The sequence below is a fragment of the Perca fluviatilis genome, chromosome 19 (assembly GCF_010015445.1).
Source record: "Perca fluviatilis chromosome 19, GENO_Pfluv_1.0, whole genome shotgun sequence".
In the NCBI taxonomy this organism is placed as follows: domain Eukaryota; kingdom Metazoa; phylum Chordata; class Actinopteri; order Perciformes; family Percidae; genus Perca; species Perca fluviatilis.
This window is the reverse complement of record NC_053130.1, coordinates 26438766-26453089: the sequence shown is the minus strand read 5'-3', so window position 1 is coordinate 26453089 and position 14324 is coordinate 26438766. Positions and strand designations below refer to the sequence as shown.

The 14324-nt window shown below is 45.4% G+C and overlaps 1 protein-coding gene across 1 annotated transcript in view; it reads right to left on the bottom strand.

Moving 5' to 3' along the window:
* plekhh2 (pleckstrin homology domain containing, family H (with MyTH4 domain) member 2) overlaps positions 1-14324 on the bottom strand; it is a 62204-nt gene that overhangs the window by 23638 nt on the left and 24242 nt on the right. Inside the window, exons 8-12 of the mRNA XM_039784292.1 lie at positions 13144-14093; positions 11866-11941; positions 10468-10562; positions 10175-10334; positions 9144-9280 (exon numbers count right to left, since the gene is read on the bottom strand). Coding sequence (XP_039640226.1) covers positions 9144-9280; positions 10175-10334; positions 10468-10562; positions 11866-11941; positions 13144-14093 — 1418 coding nt within the window. The remainder of the gene's footprint in view (positions 1-9143; positions 9281-10174; positions 10335-10467; positions 10563-11865; positions 11942-13143; positions 14094-14324) is intronic.

The window sequence follows — 14324 nt, the reverse complement described above, 5'->3', positions numbered from 1 at the left end:
AATACAATGTTAAATGTTTAAACAATACTTTACCAAATTTAACCAAATTAGACCAAATTAACTATATACAGAATGGGATGTGGAAATCAGTAGCGACAGTGGTGTAGGGTGTGCATGAGTGAAATAGGTGCGTGTGTTGGTGTTGTAAAGTGTAAACTCACCAAAAAGCAAACCTAGGACAACCTAACCAAATATAACTAAACCTTGGTGTGCCTGTGAGTACAGCCAGAGCAGAGAGAAGAGACAGAGGATACTGCAGCTTAAGTGGCCTCAGCACACCAGACCCAGCTGAGCTACTTAGTAACCTGCAAACAGGAAGCAAAGTTAACACTTAAATGACACCGAAGGGCATCACAGGCGCACTTTACGCTTCCCCTCCCATCTCTTTATGGGAAACTCCCACTTTCCCCTTGCGATGGTACATCTCGCCCTCAGTCTGCATCTTCAGGCAGGCAACAGCAGCATAGTGTTTTCCTGAACCAACTGAAGAAGCGCTGGACTCCACTCTTCTTTTCAACCTTAACCTGGCTGATTGTCAGGTCATCCTGCGCTGCATCATGGGTGATTGGAAGAGCCTGTAGAGTCGCAGTCACAGCTGAGTCTGGTTCTCTGCTGAGCTCCTTGATCACATCCTCACCATTCAGGACTAAAGTAATGACTGGGGTTTCAGCAGGGTGAGTCATTGGATGTGGTGGAGATGTCCTCTTAGCAAAGTCGGCCTCTGGTGCAGGCTGCTCAGCTGGTTCAATCTGGCTGATTGTCAAACCATCCTGGACAACAGTGATGGTAGGAGGTTCATCAGCAGGGGTCACGGTAGGTGTTGGAGCTGTAACCACAACAGAGTCTGGTTCTCTGGTGATCTGCTCGCTCAAGTCCTCACTTTTCAGAAATGATGTAGCAAAGTCGGCCTCTGGTGCAGGCTGCTCAGCTGGTTCAATCTGGCTGATTGTCAAACCATCCTGGACAACAGTGATGGTAGGAGGTTCATCAGCAGGGGTCACGGTAGGTGTTGGAGCTGTAACCACAACAGAGTCTGGTTCTCTGGTGATCTGCTCGCTCAAGTCCTCACTTTTCAGAAATGATGTAGCAAAGTCGGCCTCTGGTGCAGGCTGCTCAGCTGGTTCAATCTGGCTGATTGTCAAACCATCCTGGACAACAGTGATGATAGGAGGTTCATCAGCAGGGGTCACGGTAGGTGTTGGAGCTGTAACCACAATAGAGTCTGGTTCTCTGGTGATCTGCTCGCTCAAGTCCTCACTTTTCAGAAATGATGTAGCAAAGTCGGCCTCTGGTGCAGGCTGCTCAGCTGGTTCAATCTGGCTGATTGTCAAACCATCCTGGACAACAGTGATGGTAGGAGGTTCATCAGCAGGGGTCACGGTAGGTTTTGGAGCTGAAGCCACAACAGAGTCTGGTTCTCTGATCATCTTCTCACTCAAGTCCTCACTATTCAGGGCTGATGTAGTCACTGTGGGTTCAGCAGGAGGAGTCGGAGGGGGTGGATGAGCTGTAGCCACAGTAGCTTTTAGGCTGGGCGCAGAGGAAGAATCCTCCATTTCATCCATGTCGATGTTTGCAGAAGATTTAGAACGAATCAGAGAAGCGTGTGGAGGAGACAAGAAAGAAGAGTCAGGTTTTCTGGTGGTCTTTTCATTCATATTGTTACTATCCAGGACTGATGTCATGACTGGATGTTCAGTGGCAGGGGTCAGAGGAAGTGGTGGTGATGACACCTCGGCAACGTCTGTCTCTGGGGTAAACCGCTCCGCTGGTTCAATCTGGCTGATTGTCAAACCATCCTGAATGACAGTGATGGCAAGAAGTTCATCAGTAGAGGGAACAGAAGATGGCAGAGCTGGAACCACAGCAGAGTCAGCTTCTAGGTGGGGCATAGAGGCAGAGGATACTGTTTCATCCAAGAAAATATTGGCAGCAGGTTCAGCATTGGGAGTCAGAGGAGTGGGCGGAGAAGACAAAACAGAAGATTCTGGATCTTGGATTGGTTCACCATCTTCCTCCAGACCAGGCTCCTCATTCAAATCTCCAGCCTGGGTGTGCTGGGTGCAATCATTTTTGGTGCTTGAATTTGCAGGCACAGGAGTATCAGTCTGAGGCTGAAACAGCACAAGGACCTCTTTCATTGCAGCATCAACAATAGCGTTCAGCACCTCTGCTGCAAAGCAGTTAAGCCCTCTCCTCAGGACCTCTTGATGATACATCTGCCTAACCGTTTCCTGGATAGACAGGACCATGCTGTCTCTGATGGACCGGGAGAAGTTGACCCGATGGTGCACAGTGGACAAAGCAGTGGAGACCCGGTCCAAAACAAACTTTGTGACACCAACAGCCATTTCACTGAGCTGCTGGGAGGGCATGTTGAGGAAGGTGCTTGGAGGAGGTAACCAGAAGCCCTGCAAGACTTTTGGTAGCACCTCCATCACCACATCTCTTGGGCCAAGCAGTTTGGAGCTGGGGGCCGACTGCAGCTGCTGTGTCAGGCTCCTGCCGTACTCCTGAGCCAAATTAACAAGCTTTGGATGTTGAAAACAAAGAGGGATGTCTTCTGGCGACTTAAGTAGCCTTCTGGCTTCAAACTCAATGTCTCTCATTTTCATGCTGTTGATTACCTCCCAAACCAGCATGAGAAGAGGCTTGGCATCTTCCTTATCAAAGTCCTCCAATTCAAACTCCCAAAGCTGCACTCTCACTGTAGCTTTGCTTTGCTCTACCAGCAGGTCTGTCATATCTTCAACACTCACCTCAGATGGGATACTACTTTCCCGCTGATGCCTCAAAAGTTCAATCACCAATGCAATATTGGTCTTGTAAGACTTCATATCCCAGCAGAGCTGCAAAGCGCGCTCGTATATGGTCGTGTCAAACAACACCCTGATGGGTCTGTAGATGCCTCTGCTTCCTTCAACAAACTCCATTGGTATGTTGGTAGGTGTTGGAGCTGTAGCCACAACAGAGTCTGGTTCTCTAGTGATCTGCTCGCTCAAGTCCTCACTTTTCAGAGATGATGTAGCAAAGTCTGCCTTTGGTGCAGGCTGCTCAGCTGGTTCAATCTGGCTGATTGTCAAACCATCCTGGACAACAGTGATGGTAGGATGTTTATCAGTAGAGGGAACAGAAGATGGCAGAGATGGAACCACAGCAGAGTCAGCTTCTAGGCGGAGCATAGAGGCAGATGATACCGTTTCATCCAAGAAAATATTGGCAGCAGGTTCAGCATTGGGAGTCAGAGGAGTGGGTAGAGAAGACAAAACAGAAGATTCTGGATCTTGGATTGGATCACCATCTTCCTCCAGACCAGGCTCCTCATTCAAATCTCCAGCCTGGGTGCAATCATTTTTGGTGCTTGAATTTGCAGGCACAGGAGTATCAGTCTGAGGCTGAAACAGCACAAGGACCTCTTTCACTGCAGCATCAACAATAGTGTTCAGCACCTCTGCTGCAAAGCAGTTAAGCCCTCTCCTCAGGACGTCTTGAGGGTACATCTGCCTAACCGTTTCCTGGATAGATAGGACCATGCTGTCTCTGATGGACCGGGAGAAGTTGACCCAATGGTGCACAGTGGACAAAGCAGTGGAGACCCTGTCCAAAACAAACTTTGTGACACCAACAGCCATTTCACTGAGCTGCTGGGAGGGCATGTTGAGGAAGGTGCTTGGAGGAGGTAACCAAAAGCCCTGCAAGACTTTTGGAAGCACCTCCATCACCACATCTCTTGGGCCAAGCAGTTTGGAGCTGGGGGCCGACTGCAGCTGCTGTGTCAGGCTCCTGCCGTATTCCTGAGCCAAATTAACAAGCTTTGGATGTTGAAAACAAGGAGGGATGTCTTCTGGCGAATTAAGTAGGCTTCTGGCTTCAAACTCAATGTCTCTCATTTTCATGCTGTTGATTACCTCCCAAACCAGCATAAGAAGAGGCTTGGCATCTTCCTCATCAAAATCCTCCAATTCAAACTCCCAGAGCTGCATTCTCACTGTAGCTTTACTTTGCTCTACCAGCAGGTCTGTCATATCTTCAACACTCACCTTAGATGGGATTCTACTTTCCTGCTGAAGCCTCAAAAGTTCAATCACCAATGCAATATTGGTCTTGTAAGACTTCGTATGCCAGCAGAGCTGCAAAGCGCGCTCATATATGGGCGTGTCGAACAACACCCTGATGGGTCTGTAGATGCCTCTGCTTCCTTCAACAAACTCCATTGGTATGTTGGTAGGTGTTGGTGCTGTAGCCACAACAGAGTCTGGTTCTCTGGTGATCTGCTCGCTCAAGTCCTCACTTTTCAGAGATGATGTAGCAAAGTCTGCCTTTGGTGCAGGCTGCTCAGCTGGTTCAATCTGGCTGATTGTCAAACCATTCTGGACAACAGTGATGGTAGGACGTTTATCAGTAGAGGGAACAGAAGATGGCAGAGATGGAACCACAGCAGAGTCAGCTTCTAGGCGGAGCATAGAGGCAGATGATTCCGTTTCATCCAAGAAAATATTGGCAGCAGGTTCAGCATTGGGAGTCAGAGGAGTGGGTAGAGAAGACAAAACAGAAGATTCTGGATCTTGGATTGGATCACCATCTTCCTCCAGACCAGGCTCCTCATTCAAATCTCCAGCCTGGGTGCAATCATTTTTGGTGCTTGAATTTGCAGGCACAGGAGTATCAGTCTGAGGCTGAAACAGCACAAGGACCTCTTTCACTGCAGCATCAACAATAGTGTTCAGCACCTCTGCTGCAAAGCAGTTAAGCCCTCTCCTCAGGACGTCTTGAGGGTACATCTGCCTAACCGTTTCCTGGATAGATAGGACCATGCTGTCTCTGATGGACCGGGAGAAGTTGACCCAATGGTGCACAGTGGACAAAGCAGTGGAGACCCTGTCCAAAACAAACTTTGTGACACCAACAGCCATTTCACTGAGCTGCTGGGAGGGCATGTTGAGGAAGGTGCTTGGAGGAGGTAACCAAAAGCCCTGCAAGACTTTTGGAAGCACCTCCATCACCACATCTCTTGGGCCAAGCAGTTTGGAGCTGGGGGCCGACTGCAGCTGCTGTGTCAGGCTCCTGCCGTATTCCTGAGCCAAATTAACAAGCTTTGGATGTTGAAAACAAGGAGGGATGTCTTCTGGCGAATTAAGTAGGCTTCTGGCTTCAAACTCAATGTCTCTCATTTTCATGCTGTTGATTACCTCCCAAACTAGCATGAGAAGAGGCTTGGCATCTTCCTCATCAAAATCCTCCAATTCAAACTCCCATAGCTGCATTCTCACTGTAGCTTTGCTTTGCTCTACCAGCAGGTCTGTCATATCTTCAACACTCACCTTAGATGGGATACTACTTTCCTGCTGAAGCCTCAAAAGTTCAATCACCAATGCAATATTGGTCTTGTAAGACTTTGTATGCCAGCAGAGCTGCAAAGCGCGCTCATATATGGGCGTGTCAAACAACACCCTGATGGGTCTGTAGATGCCTCTGCTTCCTTCAACAAACTCCATTGGTATGTTGGTAGGTGTTGGTGCTGTAGCCACAACAGAGTCTGGTTCTCTGGTGATCTGCTCGCTCAAGTCCTCACTTTTCAGAGATGATGTAGCAAAGTCTGCCTTTGGTGCAGGCTGCTCAGCTGGTTCAATCTGGCTGATTGTCAAACCATTCTGGACAACAGTGATGGTAGGACGTTTATCAGTAGAGGGAACAGAAGATGGCAGAGATGGAACCACAGCAGAGTCAGCTTCTAGGCGGAGCATAGAGGCAGATGATACCGTTTCATCCAAGAAAATATTGGCAGCAGGTTCAGCATTGGGAGTCAGAGGAGTGGGTAGAGAAGACAAAACAGAAGATTCTGGATCTTGGATTGGATCACCATCTTCCTCCAGACCAGGCTCCTCATTCAAATCTCCAGCCTGGGTGCAATCATTTTTGGTGCTTGAATTTGCAGGCACAGGAGTATCAGTCTGAGACTGAAACAGCACAAGGACCTCTTTCACTGCAGCATCAACAATAGTGTTCAGCACCTCTGCTGCAAAGCAGTTAAGCCCTCTCCTCAGGACGTCTTGAGGGTACATCTGCCTAACCGTTTCCTGGATAGATAGCACCATGCTGTCTCTGATGGACCGGGAGAAGTTGACCCAATGGTGCACAGTGGACAAAGCAGTGGAGACCCTGTCCAAAACAAACTTTGTGACACCAACAGCCATTTCACTGAGCTGCTGGGAGGGCATGTTGAGGAAGGTGCTTGGAGGAGGTAACCAAAAGCCCTGCAAGACTTTTGGAAGCACCTCCATCACCACATCTCTTGGGCCAAGCAGTTTGGAGCTGGGGGCCGACTGCAGCTGCTGTGTCAGGCTCCTGCCGTATTCCTGAGCCAAATTAACAAGCTTTGGATGTTGAAAACAAGGAGGGATGTCTTCTGGCAAATTAAGTAGCCTTCTGGCTTCAAACTCAATGTCTCTCATTTTCATGCTGTTGATTACCTCCCAAACCAGCATGAGAAGAGGCTTGGCATCTTCCTCATCAAAATCCTCCAATTCAAACTCCCATAGCTGCATTCTCACTGTAGCTTTGCTTTGCTCTACCAGCAGGTCTGTCATATCTTCAACACTCACCTTAGATGGGATACTACTTTCCTGCTGAAGCCTCAAAAGTTCAATCAACAATGCAATATTGGTCTTGTAAGACTTTGTATGCCAGCAGAGCTGCAAAGCGCGCTCATATATGGGCGTGTCGAACAACACCCTGATGGGTCTGTAGATGCCTCTGCTTCCTTCAACAAACTCCATTGGTATGTTGTTGTCGTCAGGTTGTAGGTTGTTGTCAAAGTGACAATGAAAAATTTCCAACGATCTCTAACAATAGACTGGAGAGTAGAGAGTACTCAAACACAGTTAATTCAACAAGCACAAATGAACAGTGTGTGTTCAGGCTGAAGAGTGTCTCAAGAATGATTCTGATTGAATCACTGTTATTGACTTGTTTTTAAATGTCAACACTACAAAATCAAAACCATTGCCATGGTAACGTATAAACTTGAGAGTGTATTAAGAATGAAGAATGATTCTGATTAGTCTGAAGAGTCTGTAGAGTGTCTGTAGAGTGTCTCAAGAATGATTCTGATTGAATCACTGTTATTGACTTGTTTTTAAATGTCAACACTACAAAATCAAAACCATTGCCATGGTAACATATAAACTTGAGAGTGTATTAAGAATGAAGAATGATTCTGATTGAGTCACTGGAATTGACTTTTTAGAACTCTTGTCTTTAAGGATTGTTTTTTTTTTATTTATTTTAAAATTTCAACACTACAAAACCTCATACTATCACCTAAATACTCATCAAACATTTTCACAGAAACTATGACAGTTATCAATTATCCTGAGGTCAAAGTGCTGTGTTTTTACATTTATATGATATTGCATTACAACTCCAACAATAACACTGCTGTTTTCAATTACAATGACAGGGTTTATATTTCCAAACCATATTGGTGTTTTTTTGGAGGGAGGTGACAACAACAATAGTAAATGCCCAGCATTACACTGAGTATTATATATATATATATATATATATATATAAATATATATATATATACATGATTTTAATCTACAGGACCCCATCTCTCTATAAAATCATGAAATTGCAATGCAGGGGGAAATATATTTTATCCAACTTAATATAAATTGCCTCATTAATCAACTCTTTGCAGGTATAGGAGTCAAGCCAGGTGTTAAAGCATACATATTATGCTTATTTTCAGGTTCATAATTGTATTTTGAGGTTTTACCAGAATAGGTTTACATGGTTTAAGTTAAAAAAAACACCATATTTTTGTTGTACTGCACATTGCTGCAGCTCCTCTTTTCACCCTGTGTTGTTGCACCATTAGTATTTCAGTTTATAAAAAAAATGTATTTCATTGCCAAGACATACATTTATCTGCTGGAATAGAGCAGTGTAAATATTGCATAAGACCATCCTCAACCTTACAGTAGGCTACTTGTATGACACTCCATCTGACACGATTTCTGATATGCACCGGGCTAACATTAGCAGGTTTTAATTTGCGGGTAGTAACGTTACAGTTATTGTGATGTAACTTTGGCTATGTTCACTGCATATTCCACAAATGAACGTGCCATGACGGACATGCAATACTAACATTACATTATCACACCAAGTACTCTCAGTCACTTAGCCTGCGAATTCCTAGCTAGAAGTTACTAGCGTAAACAAATAGGCGCCAACTGGCGCTAACGTGTACAGCAGGCTACTTCAGTTGGCTTATTTGAAACCTACTTCATGTGACTCGAGAGCGCAGACTCGCCCATTGTGAAAAGCTGCACGTCTTTTTTGCAGACTTTGTTTTGGTTTGTAGGGTTTGTCCCTGTTTAATCCATAATTTGTATTTTTCATCTTCCAGCCAACGTTCATTGAAACGACAGCCTGCCGATATTACGAATCCCACTATGGCCATGAAAAGATCCGCCCTTCAATAGCATTTATTGGCTAGTTGTCCATGATGCTTACGCAAGGTAACATAACCCCATTTGTACAGGTCCTATCACCTGACCAATCGGCTATCCTAACCTCAACCACTCGAGGTGAAATGCCTTACCCCAACCAATCGAGCTGCTTCCTAGGGCGGGTCTTGGTGTGGCGGCAGATCGCAGTCACACTTGCACAAGCGAGCAGGTTTAATGTTAGGCTCTCCAACATTTTATTTCTCAATTTAATAAACCAACTATTCAGTCAGATAGGTATTTGTTGTGAAATAAATACAGTTACAATTTCATGCATTTTCAAGCATTTTATCAAAAATTCAAGCACTTTTCAAACCTTGAAAACACAACATCAAGATTCAAGCATTTTCAATGATTTCAAGCACCCGTACGAACCCTGTCCACTACATTTCCTAAATAAAATGTATACTTTTACTCCACTACATTTCATGGGGTCTGCGTTGCCTCGAGGCGAAGTTACAAATTTTTGGAGGTGCACGTCGAGCTACGACGGAGGGCTCGGAGGGGGGTCTGCGCAGACGCAGAGGGGTCTGCGGGGGTACGCCGTCGATTCAACGCAGAAGCATAAAACAGCCTTAAGGCTAGGCCAGTCAACAGGCCTATCTCCCAAAGAACACACTGACTCACGCTCTTGCCGTTGTCACTGGCTGTAGAGCAGGTTTTGGGGAGTTTTTGCTCCGGTTCAGAGCACTCTGTGTCGGTGGAGTAGGCATCAGGAGGGATGGCATAGTCGCTCTCTGATGTCATAGAAGACATGGACACAGCTGGAGGAGAAGAGAGCGTAAAGTAGTTGACAACATAGTAGGGCTGGGCAATATAGCAATCAATATCGATATATCAGACTAGATATCGTCTTAGATTTTGGATGTCATAATATGGCATACGTGTTGTCTTTTCCTGGTTTTAAAGGCTACATTGCAGTGAGGTGATTTCATTTTCTGAACTTCCCAGACTTAGTAGCTGTTCTATTATTTGCCTTTACCCACTTAGTCATTATATCCATATTACTGATCATTATTCATCAAAACTCTCATTGTGTGAATATTTTGTGAAAGCACCAATTGTCAACCCTACAATATCGCCGCAATATCAACACTGATGTATTTGGTCAAGAATATCGTGATATTTGATTTTCTCTATATCGCCCAGCCCTGCAACATAGTAAATAATGATACACATCTACATGTTTTTTTTTAAAATAATTTTATTGGGCTTTTCCACCTTTAACGGACAGGACAGGTGAGAAAGGGAAGACATGCAGGAAATTGTCACAGGTCGGAGTCGAAACCTGGATTTAGAGGCATAAACTGCTCTACCCACTGAGCCAACCCTGCCACAATCTACATGTTTTTAATAGAGATCCTCATTATGTTTGCACAACATTAAATATCTTTTGAAACTGAGCGATTGATTTAGAGTTGACCACTACAGCAGCTACTGTGATCAAGGATGGTTTTTACTCCAGCTGCTGTGGGAATTCTAAAAAATAAACTTCCAGGGGTGCTGGGTTAGCTCACCTGGTTGAGCGTGTTCCGACCCACGGCCCTTTGCTGCATGTCATGCCCCTCTCTCTCCCACTTTCCTGACCTAATCTGTCCAATGTGTGTGTGTGTGTGTGTGTGTGTGTGTGAGTGTGTGTGTGTGTGTGTGTGCTGTACCTCTCTTGAGAGAGCGTGGGCTGCCCGGGCTGCTGTCCTTGCGGGAGCTGGACGAGGTGTGGGAGCTGCAGAGGGAGCCATCCTCCTCTCCGGAGCTAGAGGACTCCTCGGAGCTGGACGACTCATCTGAGAACGGACTGCTGCTCAGCATGGTGGCTTTCTGCAAGACGGAAGTGGGGCGTTGGGTCAACACAGCACTTGCACACAGTCATAGACATACAAAATACTGTATATCAAAAAAACAGCTTTGCTGACATGGTCACAGGCCAATAAAAACAAAGTGTTGCACTTACCCCCTTCAGAGTAGTGTAAACTGGAGTAGTCATGTTTTTATAAATGAGGGATGTGTACATTACAAAGGCAGGATAGGAGGACTGGAGGTAAGGGTCTGCAACACAGATCACAGTTCAGTTAGTTAGTCAGTTGTTCAGCTGAATATCTCTGTAGCTGAGACTGAGCTGGAGAGTTGGGTCATCTTAAATGCATATTGCCATGTAAAATAACTGAAGCTACCCAGCATAATTTGGGGAGCAGGGCCACACCTCAACCACGCCTCTTCCGGCATTCCTCTAAATACCCCTTCCTCCCACAGTTTCTGCTTCCCCTCCTTTAGGTCCTACAGGGTTTCTGCAGTTTCCACCAAGTCAAATTTAAGACTTTTTAAGACCTTTTTAAGACTATATATCATGACATAAAAAAACAAACAAAAAAAGTCTATATCAGAGTCCGGAAACATGGCTAAACTTGCACTTCCCGATAGCTAAAGAATAAAATCCATTCCGAAAGAGACTCGTGCGTTATTGCACTCGGCTGTAATATAAGTTGCATGTTGTTCTCATTTGTATTCGTAATTCAGCGAATTATATTTGGAGTAGGGAAAGAAAGACAACACCACGGGGGAAAAAACTACATTGTAAAGCACAGCAGGAGCATCTCAATGATAAAATGTAGACCTGTTTGAAATGATTTAAGACCTAGAACACAATTCTTCAGTGAATTTAAGACTTTTTAAGGCCTAAAATTTTTATTTTGAAATTTTAGACTTTTTAAGAGTTTTCAAGACCCCGCGGAAACCCTGTCCTAAGGGGGTCTGTAATGCCCGGGCGCTAGGGCGGATTCCCTACTGAAGCTTCCCCACAACGCAGTCAGCAAACGGATGACTACAAGCGAATTCACACCTCGCACACCAATCATTTTTCATTGACAAATAGTTTGAACGTATCTGGTTGATGGTGTGGTCCTTGCTAGCTGATTTTTTTCACAAATGCTACAGCGTACCTTGGATTGTATTTGAAGGAGACTTTGCATTTGAGTGCAATGAGGCCCCCTTCACAAGATGGAATGAGCACAGTACACCTGAAGTATCCAAAGAGCACCTACAGTACATTTGATCACCACAAAGACCAAGCAGCACTTCTACTCCATCATCTTCACACAGAGCTGGACAGTGTTGATGCATTACCTCCTTTTTTATTTTATTAGATAGTGCAGATAGAGAGGGAAAGGGGGAATAGAGGGGAGAGAGAGGAAGACATACAGCAAAGGGCCACAGGTCGGATTTCAACCCGGGCCACTGCCAAGGACTCCTACGTGTGGCATAACTGAACATGAACTCCTTTTTGTCCCTGTCTTACCTTTTTGTCCCTGTCTTACCTTTTTGTCCCTGTCTTACCTTTTTGTCCCTGTCTTACCTTTGCTAGCAGGGTCTGTGCAGGATGTTTCAGACAGTCGGATTCCTGATTTAGCAACAGCATAGATGCGACTCTCCTGTGGGAAAAAAAAAGCTAAATTATCAGTCAAAAAAACACTGACAATTCTACCAGTAAGAGAATATCTTTAGAAAGAAAAGAAAAAGTCCCAAAATATCTTAGTTTGCAAGCTAACTGCAGCTGAATTTTTTTTGGAAAGTTGCAATCTTATGTCAAAACAATGTTTTCTATATTACACTGACCATCTATAGCAGTGGTTCTCAAGCTTTTTTCAATAATGTACCCCTTTTGAACAGTTTTTTTAAAGCCATGTACCCCCTAACCAGCATGAAGTCTATATAAAGATGAACAATACAGCAATGTCAGCGATAGATTTACTAAACAACAGCATTGTACCTGGAAAACATTTAAACGCTGATGAAAACAGGCGACAAAAACTTGGAAAAAGAAGGAAGAAAGAAGGCAAGTAAGGCAAGAATGGGTCGAAAATAGTAATAAAAACTTCGAAAACAAACACAGTAGAAAGAAAGAAGGCAACACTAGGGCGACAAAAGTGACAAAAAATTCCAAAAAGGCGACAAACTTTGAAAAAAAACTGACAATAAAGCAGAAAAAAAACTTAGTAGACGGTAGAAAAAAGTAAAGAATAGCTCAAAACAAACAACAAAACCTTCAAAAAAAGGTGGCAAACTTCCAAAACAGCAACAAAAACTTCGAAAAAAGCAACAAACTTGAAAGTTAAGTAACTACAGCCTTGTAACTGAAAAACATTTTGCAAAAATATCTTACGTATGTACAAAGTACTTAAAATGGGGGTACACGTACTAGGGCTGTGCTCGATTGAAGAAATCCTTAGTCGACTAATACTCATTCAATTGTATCGACTAATCGATTAGTTGATTTATTCGGCAGATCTGTAAATCTGAGTTTCTCTGCAAAGAGTCCTGCAAAAGCGGCACTTTAATTCTTGTGTTTACCAGAGATGTGCTCGTACGTTTCTTGGAAATAAGTCATTCAGCATGAAAAAAAGCATAAAACATGACTAATCGACTAAAGAAATCTAAGTTGACTAAGACCAAAACGACCGATTAGTCGACTAATCGACTAAAAGAGAGCAGCCCTAACACGTACCCCCATTTGAGAAACACTGATCTATAGGCTGTATTCTCCATATTGCTGTTAATGTGCACCTTAGCAGCAGATGGCACTGTGAGTCCCCATTATCAATCTCAGTTTAGAATGAACATTAGATTCTCTTACCCAGGAGGGCAGCCTGTGCAAAGGGGGTGTAGGCGGTGCTGAGCTGTCACAGTCTTCCTTCTCTGGGCTGATCTCTGTACCAGGTTCAGGTGGAGCGGGTGATGTCTGCAAGGTTGGAAATGGAGGCGCGGCTTGTGAGCAAGGGAGGCTTTGAGGAGGCGTGTCCCTTCCCGTCTCCATGCCAACCTCCTGCTCCTGGTCGAGGTCAGTTTCCTGCGGCCGGAGGGGGCGCAGCATGCTGAGAGCGTTGCGTGTTAGTCCGTGTGCCGCCTCGCTGCTGATCGGTGGCTGGCTCAGGTGTTTCTTGGCCAGAGCCACATTCGTCAACCCGAACCCCGCTGGGGTCCGCAGCCGGGGCTGTTTGGGCGATGCAGGGTTATCCCTCGGGTCCTGGGGTGGGTTGGGTCGTTTAGGGGTGAGGGCTGGGGTGAGGATGGGGTTGGGTGTGTAAGCGTCGCCGGAGGAGGATGAGGAGTCAAGTCTCTGCGACTGGAATCGCTTGTTGAGCTCCTCTGAGGTGCAGTCCTCCAGCTTGGCCCTGTGTGCCTCCCCCCCCGCCTCCTCCCCATCCTTACAGCCTCCCAGAGTCCCCTCCGATGAGCCCAGCAGGCTGAAGCGGGGCCGCTCGGCGCGCTGCATGTCGTCGTCGAACAGAGAGCTGCTGTCGTCCGAAGCAGTCAGGTAGGTGTCACTGCCGGGGCGGCTGAACTCCAGAGCGCACCCTCCTCCTCCTCCTCCTCTGCCCTCACACCCTCCTCCTCCTCCCTCCCCCTCTGATGCAGCGCTGGAGAGAACGGAAGAGACGCTGCGGGACTCAGGTCCACGTGCTTCCTCACCCAGGCTTTCAGATGCACTGTCATCCTCCAGAGGATTACCCAGAAGTCCAGTCTGGTCAGGGGTCTGGACTTCACCGTTTGTCCCTGAGAAGACTGTCTGCTTACTACTCTTCTCTGTCAAAGCAAACATGAAAAAAAAACTTAGCAAATAGGTGTTAATAATCTCTGTTTCAATTGGGTAATTTTCAGTGGAGATCATGAAACCCATTCAATAATAATTGTATAATTTCATCAAGTAAAACGAGTTCAGTGCTTTTCTCAAAAGAAATTCTACTCATACACAATACAAATAGAGTTTTTAATTTCAGTTCAAACTCATTTTAAAATTGAGTTGTGCAGCAAACT